Consider the following 13319-nt stretch of genomic DNA (forward strand, 5'->3'; position numbering starts at 1 on the left):
TTTTGACTATGTATTGATTCATTGGTTTATGAATGCATTACTTTTCCCGTTATATGATTAGCATGTTTGTTATATTACGGTAAATATCCTTGAATCATTGCAGATGATTCTAAATTCTCTGGTCAGTTATCATTGTGGGAACAATGATGAATTAAGACCAGCATGATGTGTGATAGATGATTATGATCATATGCATTAGACGCAAATCACAATCATGGGTTCTCGTTTGGAACGAGTTACTGGATGACCCGCATGAGATTGTCACATGGACATGAGTCATGACTTGAATCTCATACAACGGTTCGTTCTTGGATCCTCAGACCTAAGATGTCTAGAGTATCTGATATGAGGAGTGACGTGTCTTGACTGCGTCAAACGTCGTCTTTAACCGGATGATCATAACGGCGTTGCTCAGATACGTTCACGAATCATATGCAGATAGTAGACATGCAATACATGACTTGTCACCTCCTACGCAGGAGAGATGTCGCTGGGCCCCTCGTGGAAATCGGACTGTGAAAATGCGTGGCCACGCTATAGATGAATGTACATCTATTTTATCAGTCGGTTTGCCTAGACGAGTAAGCGGTTGAACTTGAAGGGTGGCTCATACCATGCCCTTGTTCAACATACGACATCGTGAGAAAAAGGATCAGAACTCGAACTATTGCTGGCTTTGTTAGATCACCTCTAACTCTATTCTAGGGGGTGGTCATGGCATCTTGCTAGAGGCTAACTATGACTTGTGGTTCGGGAAAGGGTTTCCGAAACCACTACCACTTCGAATGGGCCTACAGAGTCACACACCATTAGGGATGGATCACACGTGAAGAGAACAACGCGAGAAAAGAGCGACGGAGCGATCTGGAAGAGTTCCAGATGGCCAGACCGTCCGGTCCAGGGACCAGATTCTGGTCAGCTCCGGACTGGACCTTAGACACTTCTCAAGTCCGAAATTTTGTCCTCTTCCTCATGATTAATCTCAAGCTATTACCGCCCATTAGTAGAGCACTGTCAAGGCCTCGATCGTCATGGTTACGGGTCATGCCCTAGCTGAGCGTGCCTGATTATCTTGGTGAGGCAGTATGGAGAAATCGTGATTCTCATAGCTCGAATATGGTTGAGCTTGAATTGGGTTCTCAAGTCGGACTTGGACCTGATGGTAAGGATGGGATGAGGAACATGCAGTGATAGCGTATCAGTATCCCATACTCATCTAGGAATCACATAGGATGTGATTGACAATGTGTTGTCTACCTAAATAGCATTTTTTTGAGCGTCATGCCCTAGCTGATTCAAAAGCATGTGAAATATGGATCCTAGCTCACTTAGAAACTCATTGAGGGTGTTTTTCTTAGTGGGAGCCTGTCATATTGCATCTATTGTCTGTGTTAGTATGTGTACTAAGCGACTTGCATATTTTCTGTCTGTTTTTCTGTCTTTTTCTGTAGAACATATCTGTTGTAGGAATCTGTTTTATCTCACCATGCGATCTATCCTTATGAAGGATAAGCCTCTGACCACGGCTTCTAGATCGATCATTGATGCTTATTGGAAGCATGAGGATGATGATCTGGACGTGTCCAGCTTGATGCTTGGAAAGATGTCTTCGGAATTGCGTAAGCAATTAGAGGACATGGACAATTCTTTGATAGTTGATCAGTTGAATGTGTCATTCCAAGAGAAAGCTGGGAGCCGAGGGAAGAATGATAAGGTAGTTATTGGAAAGAGTTTCACCAAAAGGAAACGTTCCAAGGGCAAGGGCAAGAGGAAAGTGGCAAGCGTTGTCATTGAACCTAAGCCTGAGTCCAAGAAGGAAGAGTGTTATTTCTGTCATACCATCGGGCATTGGTATAGAAATTGCAGACTCTACCTGGAAGATCAGAGGAAGAAGAAGCTTACAGAAGCTTCGACTTCTGGTATCTTCGTTATAGAGGCGAACTTGTTTACTTCTACATCATGGGTATTAGATACCGGATGTGCCTCACACATTTGTGAAAATGTGCAAGGACTTCGAGGAAGTAGACAATTGACGAAGGGAGAAGTAGATCTCCGCGTCGGGAATGGAGCAAAAGTTGTTGCATTAACCGTCGGGACTTATGATCTGACTTTACCTTCTGGCCTTGTATTGGAGTTGCATGATTGTTATTTTGTACCTGCCATCAGCATGAACATTATATCGATTTCATGTTTAGACTCGGATGGTTTCAGATTTGTTATTGAGAACAAATGTCTTTCCATTTAAAGAGGCGATTTATTCTATGGTAAGGGTTACCAGTTTAATGGCCTTTATTTTTTGGAAGATGAACCATCTAAATACAGGTCGATCTATAACGTTAGTACCAAGCGGTTTAAGCCGAACGACTTAAACCCAACCTATCTCTGGCATTGTCGACTTGGCCACATCAACGAGAAACGCATAGCGAAGCTTCATTCTGATGGACTTCTTGATTCTTTTGATTATGAATCAATCGAATCATGCAATTCCTGTTTGATGGGCAAGATGACAAAATCTCCTTTTACTAGAAAAGGAGAACGGGCTACGGAGTTGCTAGAACTCATACATAGTGATGTGTGCGGTCCTATGAGCTCGCCCGCTAGAGGAGATTAACTATATTTCGTTATGTTTACTGATGATTTCAGTAGGTACGGTTATGTCTACTTGATGAGACATAAGTCTGAGACACTTGAATTGTTCAAGAATTTCAGAAACGAGGTACAGAACCAACTTGGCAAGACGATCAAGTTGCTTCGATCTGATCGAGGTGGCGAGTATATGAGCCAAGAGTTCACTGATTATCTGGCAGATTGTGGGATTGTCTCACTGACTCCACCTGGAACGCCACAATGAAATGGCGTTTCCGAGAGGAGGAACCGAACCTTATTGGATATGGTACGGTCTATGATGAGTCAGGTCGATCTTCCTAAATCCTTCTGGGGATATGCGTTGGAAACAGCAGCGCTTATACTGAACAACTGTCCAACAAAGTCGGTTCAGAAGACTCCATATGAGATATGGACTGGGAAGCGTCCCAGGTTAGCATTTATGAAGATTTGGGGATGCGACGTTTACGTGAAACGTCTGGCTTCTGATAAGCTATCCGCCAAGTCTGATAAATGTATATTTGTGGGTTACCCTAAGGAAACTAAAGGGTATTGGTTCTACAACCCATCTGAGAACAAAGTGTTTGTTGCTCGGAATGGATCTTTCTTGGAGAGAGAGTTAGTCTCCAAACAAGAGAGTCAGTGGGAGTAGAATAGATCTCGAAGAAGTTCGAGAACCACAAATAGTAGAAGAACCGAGTGAACAGGTCGAAACAGTTCAACCTGTATCACAAGTTGTTGAGACAACACCTCCTAGTGAACCTCGGAGATCTGGTAGAATTCACCAAGAGCCTACAAGATATGGTTTTCTGGTGACTGGAAACGACGAACTCATGTTACTAGAACATGACGAGCCTACGTCGTATTCAGACGTTGTGGCGAGTTCCGATTCCGAGAAATGGCACCAGGCCATGGAGTCTGAGATGCAATCCATGTACGACAACAAAGTGTGGACTTTGGTCGATTCATTCAATGGTATTAAAACCATTGGATGCAAGTGGGTTTTCAAGAAGAAAACCGACATGGATGGCATCGTGCACACCTATAAGGCACGACTCGTCGCGAAAGGGTTTCGGCAGATTCATGGTATAGACTATGATGAAACCTTTTCACCAGTTGTGATGCTTAAATCCATACGGATTCTGCTGGCCATAGCTGCGTATTATGACTACGAGATATGGCAGAAGGACGTCAAGACCGCATTCCTTAACGGGAATTTGCTCGAGGATGTGTACATGACACAACCCGAGGGTTTTGTCGATCCTAAGAGTCCGAGGAAGGTGTGTAAGCTTCAGAGATCCATTTATGGACTGAAGCAGGCTTCGAGGAGCTGGAATCTTCGATTTGACGAGGCAGTCAAAACGTTTGGCTTCCTGCAAAACGAAGATGAGCCATGTGTTTACAAGAAGGTTAGTGGGAGCGCAGTGGTCTTCCTTATACTTTATGTGGATGATATATTGCTCATCGGAAATGACATTCCTACCTTGCAAGGAGTAAAATCCTGGCTAGGATCAGTCTTTTCGATGAAGGACTTAGGAGAAACCGCCTATATTCTAGGAATCAAGATCTATAGAGATACATCGAGAAGGCTTCTTGGTCTAAGTCAGAATACATACATTGACAAGGTCTTGAATCGGTTCAAGATGCAAGACTCCAAGAGGGGTGCCTTGCCAATGGGACATGACATGGCTCTTCGCAAGACTCAGTGCCCAAAGACACAGGATGAGCAAGAGCGCATGAGTAGGATTCCATATGCCTCGGCAATTGGATCCATCATGTACGCCATGTTGTGTACTCGCCCGGATGTATCATATGCATTGAGCATGACTAGTAGATATCAATCTACACCAGATGAGGCTCACAGGATTGCGGTCAAGAACATCCTTAAGTACTTGAGAAGGACTAAGGATTTGTTCTTGGTGTATGGCGGATTGGAAGACGAGCTCGCTATAAGTGGTTATACCGATGCTAGTTTCCAAACCGACAGAGATGACTTCAGATCGCAGTCAAGTTATGTTTTCTGCCTGAACAGTGGGGCTATCAGTTGGAAGAGTTCCAAACAGCCAACCGTGGCAGATTCGACTACAGAAGCCGAGTACATAGCAGCATCGGATGCAGCTAAGGAAGCTGTTTGGATCAGGAAATTCGTGGGAGACCTGGGCGTCATTCCTAGCATTGCAGATCCCATTGAGTTGTATTGTGACAACAATGGTGCGATTGCGCAAGCTAAGGAACCCCGGTCACACCAGAGATCCAAACACATACTCAGGCGATTTCACTTGATTAGGGAAATCATCGACAGAGGAGACGTGAAGATAAGCAGAGTGTCGACAGATGATAATATTGCCGACCCGTTGACGAAGCCTCTCACTTCATCAAAACATGATGTTCATGTTATGGGTATGGGGATTAGATGCTTGTAGGATAGATCAAAGAGCATAGTGGGAGATTGTTGGTTGTGATGCTCTAGGATGATCCGTGATATGACACTTTGACTTTGTATTGATTCATTGGTTCATGAATGCATTACTCTTCCCGTTATATGATTGGCATGTTTGTTATATTTCGGTATCCTTGAATCATTAGAGAATGATTCTAAACTCACTGGTCAGTTATCATTGTGGGAACAATGATGAATTAAGACCAGCATGATGTGTGATAGATGATTATGATCATATGCATTAGATGCAAATCACAATCATGGGTTCTCGTTTGGAACGAGTTACTGGATGACCCGCATGAGATTGTCACATGGACAGAGTCATGACTTGAATCTCATACAGCGGTTCGTTCTTGGATCCTCAGACCTGAGATGTCTAGAGTATCTGATATGAGGAGTGGCGTGTCTTGACTGCGTCAAACGTCGTCTTTAACCGGATGATTATAACGGCGTTGATCAGATACGTTCACGAATCATATGGAGATAATGGACATGCAATATGGGACTTGTCACCTCCTTAATATGAGAGATATCGCTGGGCCCTCTCGTGGAAGTCGGACTATGAAAATGCGTGGCCACACTATAGATGAAGTTGCATCTATTTTATTAGTCGATTTGCCAAGACGAGAAAGCAGTTGAACTTGAAGGGTGGCTCAAACCATGCCCTTGTTCAACATATGATATCGTGAGACAAAGGATCAGAACTCGAGCTGTTACTGCCTCGGTTAGATCACCTCTAACTCAATTCAACGTGGGTAGTCATGGCGTCTTGCTAGAGGTTAACCATGACTTGTAGATCGGGAATGGTTCTCGAGGCTGCTGCCACTGCGAATGGGCCTACAGGGTCACACACCATTAGAGATGGACTTATATGTGAAGTATCGGAAAGGAAGACTTGGATTTGGTCGGAAAAAATGGTTTTCGTATCAAATCAGAGTGTCGGGACCTTCTGTCTCGGACCAAGTCAGTATTTGACTCGGACCGAGTCAGTTCCATGCGAGTAGAAGCCCAGAAAGTGTTTTGGTCTTGGCTGATGTTTTGACTAGGTCGAGTCAAGGTTTTGACTCGGACCGAGTCAATACTCAATGGGCCGAGTCAAGAGTTGACAATGGGGTTGGGCTGATTCGTTCTGACTCGACCGAGTCAGAGTTCTGACTCGGACCGAGTCAATACTCGAAAAAAGTCTCTTTTCACAAGGATTAGGGTTTCTAACTTATAAGGAGGTGTTGGACGCCGACCTAAGTGATGAACTCACTTTCAGAACCCTAAGACAGAGCAAAAACTCAGAAGAAATCGTTTTTTTAATAGTTTTAGCTCCCGGGATTAGATCCCACTTGATATACTTCACAGATCCTAGCAGATCGGTTCCAAAAGCGTTTGGAATCCTTCCCGTCGGTGTGGATACGTGTAGAGGGACTAACTTCAGTCCTAGGTGATTAAACAGGCCCCGGATCGACTCATACTTCCGTTTCTTCAGGAAAGAGGTAAGTATTCGATTCCCACGGTGATATACACGATTATACGGGGTTTTACGGATGAGTTTGGTTGCGTGTGACGTTTGACTAGGTTTAGATTATCCTTCCGCTGCATGAAACCTAGTAAACCAAACCCTAGATCGATATGATCGCATGCTAGGAATCCGTAGCGAAACCCAACAAACCCAAGCCTTGCCTCGACGCATCCGTATACACATCATACGGAATTCTTGGACGTGGTAACGCCAGAATAGATGCAGTTGTCAATCTCTTCTTGAGTTCCATGAAACTCTTCTCGCAATCCTCAGTCCATTCGAAGCGTACATTCTTTCCCGTCAGTTTCGTCATTGGTTTTGCCAATTTAGCGAATCCTTTAACGAAGCGACGGTAATAGCCTGCTAAAGCCAAGAAACCTCAAATCTCGGTTGCGTTGGTGGGCGTCTTCCAATCCATTATTGCCTCAATCTTTGCTGGATCAACCTGGATACCTTGCGCCAAAATGACGTGACCAAGGAATCCGATTTCTTGCAACCAAAAACCACACTTGCTGAATTTAGCGTATAATTGATTATCCCGCAATCTCCATAAGATCTTCCGCAAGTGTTCTTCATGCGTCTGCTGGTCCGGTGAATATATCAAGAGATCGTCAATAAACATTATGACGAACTCATCGAGATAATCCATGAACACGCGGTGCATTAACTGCATGAAGACTGCTGGGGCATTCGTCAAACCAAATGGAATGACCATAAATTCAAAGTGCTCGTACCTCGTTCGAAAGGCAGTCTTTTGAATATCCCCAGCCTTTACTCGGATCTGGTAATACCAAGAACGTAAATCGATCTTGGAAAACCACTTTGCTCCTTGCAACTGGTCAAGCAGCTCATCAATTCTTGGCAAGGGGTAGCGATTCTTGATGATCACTTGGTTAAGGCCTCGGTAGTCGATGCAGAGTCGCATACTACCATCCTTCTTCTTCACAAATAACACAGGTGCTCCCCACGGTGATACGCTCGGTCAGATAAACCCTGTCTCCATTAGTTCGTTCAACTGCTTCTTCAGTTCTGCCATCTCGGTCGGAGCCATCCTATAGGGAGTCTTGGATATTGGCTCCGTTCAATGGAGAAATCTACTTCCCGTTCTGGTGGTAGTTCGGGTAGTTCATCAGGAAATACATCGGGGAATTCCCGAACCACAACAGTGTCTTCCAACTTTGTTTCGGATTCTTCGGTTGATGTGATTATGACCAAGAAGGCTTCACTCCCTTTCTCGATCATCCTGTTAGCCTTCAAAGCTGATATAATTGGATACACCTTCCGTGACCTGTTCCCAACGAACTCGAATCCTCCGCTCTCCTCAGTGAACCAAATAGTTCGCTGGCGACAATCAATCTAGGCTTGATGCTTCGACAACCAATCCATTCCCAGTATTAAGTCGTAACCCCGAATAGGTACGGCGATAAGATCTGCAGTCAACATCCTCCCACAGATAGTCAAGGGTATGCAATGCAAAATCCCCTGTACTAGAAGAGTCTGTCCCGCAGGTGAACACACCATAAAATGTGTAATCGGATCGATCTCCATGATCGACAATTCTCCAGCCTTTTTCTCACTCAAGAAGCTATTTGTAGCTCCTGTGTCAAATAAAGTGACGCATGCAACATCATGTATGCAAGTGGTACCTGTGATGGCAGCAACATCAGCCTCCTCCAGATAATCTTCATCAGTGGCCTCCTAGGTGGTCAATGATTCTGCAACAATTGGCTCCTCCACTGTGTATGGCTCCCCCTGGACATCCTCTTCAGCTGTGAGAGCATAAACTCTCAGAGCAATACCCAATCCCCTCTGTGCTGGATGTTGTGGCTTGTTGTTGGCTTGAGGAGTTATGTTTGCAGTGCATTTAGAAGCAAAATGTCCCGTTTGACCGCAACGGAAGCACGTCATGGTGGTTCCACAGGGTCCAATATGGTCTCGACCACACTTAGCACATGGCCTCCTATGTTGGGTCACATGGGATCCTAGACCGCCGGTTCAAAACCGTGATAGGATCTGGTCCGCGGGCTTACGTAGCGGAATTAGCGTTCAAAAATTCTTTTGAACACCCACGGACCAATCTTTCGATGAAGAACTTTCTTGAGAGAAAAACTAACCTTTAGTTCACAATTTTGATGCGGTTAGTTGATCACAACCTAGGTGTTGAAGGAGCCAACACCCTCTTGAGCAGTCTACACCCTTGGGATGAATTCCAACACTTGGAATCTTGCTTGCTAGAGCTTGAAGAGATCAATATCTCTTGTGTATGGATCAAGAACACACTTTCTTGGTTGAGAGAGTTTTTTAGACCAACCTTAGCTCTTCTGGAGGTCAAGGGACGACATAATCATGAGCCTAGCCTTCCCCACCTACTTCCCATTACAGAAAAGGCGAGAAAAAGCATTTTGGAGTTTCGAGCCAGACCAACTCTTGGTCCGCCGGACCAAGCATGTAAAACTCGCAAAATAGTTCGGTCAGGGTCTTGGTCCGGAGCTGACCAACTTTTGGTCAGCCGGACCAAGACCATTTTCTGCTGACAGTCCAAAAAAGCTCGCGATCCGGCGGACCAGAAACTTGGTCCGTCAGACCAGGAGAGCTTCGGACCGTGTCCCACATCGACTGACCGTCTGGTCCGGCGGACCAAGATTTTGGTCCGCCGGACCGACCTTGCTCCGTGCGTTACGTCCTCGTCCGTCTGACTGGCCTGGTCCGCCAGACCAACATTTGGCCAGCTCCGGACCAGACCAGTTTTTTTCGGCCATTCACTCCGCCTCTCCAAGTCTGTCTGGTCCGGCTGACCAACTCTTGATCAGCTCCGGACCAGACCTCAAAAACGAATAAAAATCTGATTTTTCTCGTCTGTTTGATCCCGTTCATACACGTCCATCCCATATGTGTGTGACCCTTTAGACTCCTCCGAATACGGTAGTAAACGCGAGATCCAATCTCGCTTTACAAATCATAAGCGGTCTCTAGCAAGACATTATGATTACCCATATCGGAAAGAGTTAGATGTGATCTAACCGAAAAGCCAGAGATAGCTCCAACGATGATCCTCTTTGTCTCACGATATCATAATCGAACTCATAGTTCGAATGCTTTGTCGTATCCCGAGTAGACTGTAAGAGATAGATGACATTCATCTATAGTGTGGCCACAAATTTCTACAGTCTCACTCCCACGACGGGCCCAAGCGATATCTCTCTCTTTCGAGAGGGACAAGTTCCATCTTGACTATCTGCTATCCATTACATGATTCATAATGTACCCGAGCCACGCCTTTATAATCATCTGGTTAAAGACGACGTTTGATGCAGTCAAAGTACATTACTCGTCATGATGGATACAATAGATATCTCAGGTCTGAGGATCCAAAGTGAACCATCAAGTGAGATTCAAGTCATGGATTAAATCCAATCGACAATCTCACGCGAGTCATCCAGTCACTTGTTCCAAACAAGTACTCATGACCATGATCCGTATCCAATACACATGGTCATTGATAACTCCTAATTCTCTCTATATTTCCTGGAAGTTTTTATAGGATTTATATGAGGATCATATTCATTTGTAGGCATTATAGGCGTGTTAGGCCACGAAACTCGGTTTGGTTATGTTTTCATAGGATTACAAGTCTCGGATGCGATTTGGAGCAAGACGGGAGCAATCTGGAGCTAAAAGGATGAAAGAGTCAAGAATTTCCCGCCTTGACTCGGCCCGAGTCAAACACACCGAGTCAGAAGGCCCGAGTCAGACACCCCGAGTGAGACACCCTGAGTCACACACACCGAGTCAGAAGAATGGGCTGGGCCGAATTCTTAATAGTCCCGTTTTGACTCGGTCGAGTCAGAGTACTGACTCTGTCCGAGTCAAAACCCCGAACAAGCCCAGATTCGTATGGGTAGAAGAAGTTGGGATACTTGGTTCAAGCCCTGACACGAAACTTAAAAAAAAGAATAGACCAATCCTACGAATCGTCGAGTCAGAGTACTGACTCGGTCCGAGTCAAAACCCAGAAAAAGCCCAGATTCGAATTTTTAGAGTTTTGATGGGAATAGGACTTCGGGGGCGCCGCCTAGGGTTTATAAAAAGAGCCTACAGACGTCCTAGAGAGGGAGACAGACTTTATACAGACTTTGGAGAGCTTTGGTGAGAGAAATAAGAGTTTTACGGGATTTCGGGAAGAAGAAGGAGAGTTGGAACGTGAAGATCGCTTGCTGTCGACATGAGTCTTTCTTCTCCCTCTTTTCTTTCTGTTTCTAGTTTTGCTCAGTGTTTTTCCATGAACCGTGAGTAGATCCACGGTTGTGGGTTAGGGATTCGTTTGTGTTTTGTGTATGTTTGAACCCTAACTTGGTTGCGATTTGGATTTGTTTTGGTTTTATTGATTTGTGCTTTATTCGATTGGTGTTTGCTGACCCCTTGGCCAATTGTTTGAGATTCTTAACTACATAGGAATATGGGTTTAGTTTCGGAACGAAATCGATAGAATAGTTTGTATTATTCACATAGGAATATGGTTTGATCGATCTAGGATTGATGATAGTGTTCTTTATGCATCTAGTTTGATAAATCACATAGGGATATGGATTTAGAGAACTTTAGAGAGTGAATTATATGCCGGGAGGTGATTTCTCTATTTTTGTTGCTTGACGATTCCCGAATAAAAATTCAATATCGTGATTCTCGCATGCTTAGCATATACCCATACACGCGAATACGGTCCCGACACCCACGGTCATCTTAGATTACTAGCTTACACGTTTTTATTGCTTTATTTCCTTATTTTCTATTCTTTCCATATACTTCCACCATCACTTCTACTTCCTTACTTTGATTTAGTCTCGATTGGGATTTAGACTTAGCAACCGGTCCTTGTGTTCAACCCCGTGTTACGACGATCCGTATCCTTGCGGTGAGTTGTGAATCGGGTATAAATTCTAGACTCGGTACACACGTATCAAGTTTTTGGCACCGTTGCCGGGGACTGGTTTGCTTATTTCTAGGTCTTTATTGATTCTAGATCTTAGCTTGTTTTCTTTTTCTTTTTTCTTTTTGTTTCTTTGGTTTTTGCGGATTCACTTGGTTTCGAGTTCTTCTTTTTCTTTGCGATTTGCAGGATTTTAGTGCATGACACGTAGCTCTACTCGGAGAGAAGACCTAGTCTACGATCCAAAGATTGAGCGTACCTTGAGAGACATCCGAAATCATCAGAGAAGAGAAGCTATGTCGAGGTCAAGTAGTTCGCACGACCATGCGGTTCATGATGAGGAGCATCAAGAGAATCAAGAGCACATGAATCCGCTCTATGATCAGCAGACTGAGGGCGAAGCTACCTACGTTGCAGAGGAGACTTTGGGTTCATACATTGCACCGAAGCACACCCAACTCCTATCATGCATCAACCATCCGTCCATTGACAGTTTTGAGCTACCGCCACAGTGCATCACGATGTTTAGTCAGGCGAGTTTCAGAGGGCGGCCTACAGAGGATCTCATTGCTCACTTGACTCAGTTCAAGATGCTGTGCAGATCAGTTAGGAAGGCACGAGGGATTACTATTGAAGATGTATACTTGGAGGCCTTTCCTTTTTCACTGATGGACCGGGCGAGAGATTGGCTCTACACCCTTGAGCCGAACTCGATTACGACATGGGAGGAGCTAGAGGAGCAGTTCATGGCGAAATACTACTCCCTAGAGAAGACCCGAGCTGCACAGAGAGCCATACACAGTTTCACTCAGGAGAGTGATGAGAGTCTATACGACGCATGGGAAAGATTCAAAGGCTATCAGCGCCTTTGTCCACATCACGGCATGGATAAGCGGCTGTTGCTCTCCACATTCATCCACGGACTTAGAGACGATACTAGAGCATGGATGGATGCAGCTTGTGGAGGGAGTGTATACGACATTCCCTTTGGCACCCTAGAGATGCAGATTGCGAAGATGGCCAAGGCAAGAGGGATGTCAGGAGATAGCATCAGACGCTCTACAAGACGGGTAGATTTGGGTGAGTCCGCTGCTTTGAAAGCGGTCATGTCAGATTTATCGGCAATTAAGCAGCACATGGGACTCAAGAGTACGCCTATCCCGCAGAAAGTCCAGCCTGGCATGTTTCTGGTTGATCAGGCCACATCAGAGGAAGAACCGGTTGAGGATGTCAACTACGTAGGAAGGAATCAGTACCAGAATCCTTCCAATGTCTACAACCCGAACGCGCCTAGGAACCATCCTGGTTTCTCCTACGGAAACCTGAGCGGAGCATTGAATGCACAGCAACAGGGCGTTTCCAGAATCCCTCAGAATCCCCCGGGCTTTACTCAGTCACGTTTTTTCAGGGGCAGAATCAGGGATATGCGCAACACAATCCAGGATACGGGCAACAGAATCAGGGTTACCGAGCTCCTCCACCGGCAAAGAATGAAGAAGCAGACATCAAGACGATGCTTGCCCAACTAATGCTCGATCAGAAGACATCATTTACGGAGCTGAAAACCGATGTACAGAGCATAAGGGCAAGGCAGGATACCTTTGAGAGGAGGCTTGACGGGATGGATGCACATATGAAGCTAGTGGATACACAGATCGCACAGCTTGCATCACAACCCTCTAGGCAGCAGGGCACATTTCCTGGGAAGCCCGAGCCAAATCCACGAGAGCATGTAAACGCTGTTGAGCTGAGGAGTGGAAAGAATCTGCCAGAGACAGTCCCTACGGAAAAAGGGACGACGTCTAGATACACTGCCGAAGAGAAAGGAAAAGCCATAG

The 13319-nt window shown here is 45.2% G+C and overlaps 1 protein-coding gene across 1 annotated transcript; it reads right to left on the minus strand.

The window, feature by feature from the left end:
* Nucleotides 1-6933: 6933 nt before the first annotated feature.
* On the minus strand, nucleotides 6934-7479 carry LOC109116164 (RNA-directed DNA polymerase homolog). Its single transcript, XM_019201099.1, has one exon. It carries the CDS (start codon nucleotides 7477-7479, stop codon nucleotides 6934-6936), a length of 546 nt encoding a protein of 181 aa, XP_019056644.1.
* Nucleotides 7480-13319: the final 5840 nt, after the last annotated feature.

The sequence above is a fragment of the Tarenaya hassleriana genome, unplaced genomic scaffold (assembly GCF_000463585.1).
Source record: "Tarenaya hassleriana unplaced genomic scaffold, ASM46358v1 Cleome74, whole genome shotgun sequence".
Classification (NCBI taxonomy): domain Eukaryota; kingdom Viridiplantae; phylum Streptophyta; class Magnoliopsida; order Brassicales; family Cleomaceae; genus Tarenaya; species Tarenaya hassleriana.

Coding starts and splice junctions, on each gene's coding strand:
- LOC109116164 (XM_019201099.1), bottom strand. CDS start 7,479: ATGCGACTCTGCATCGACTACCGAGGCCTTAACCAAGTGATCATCAAG.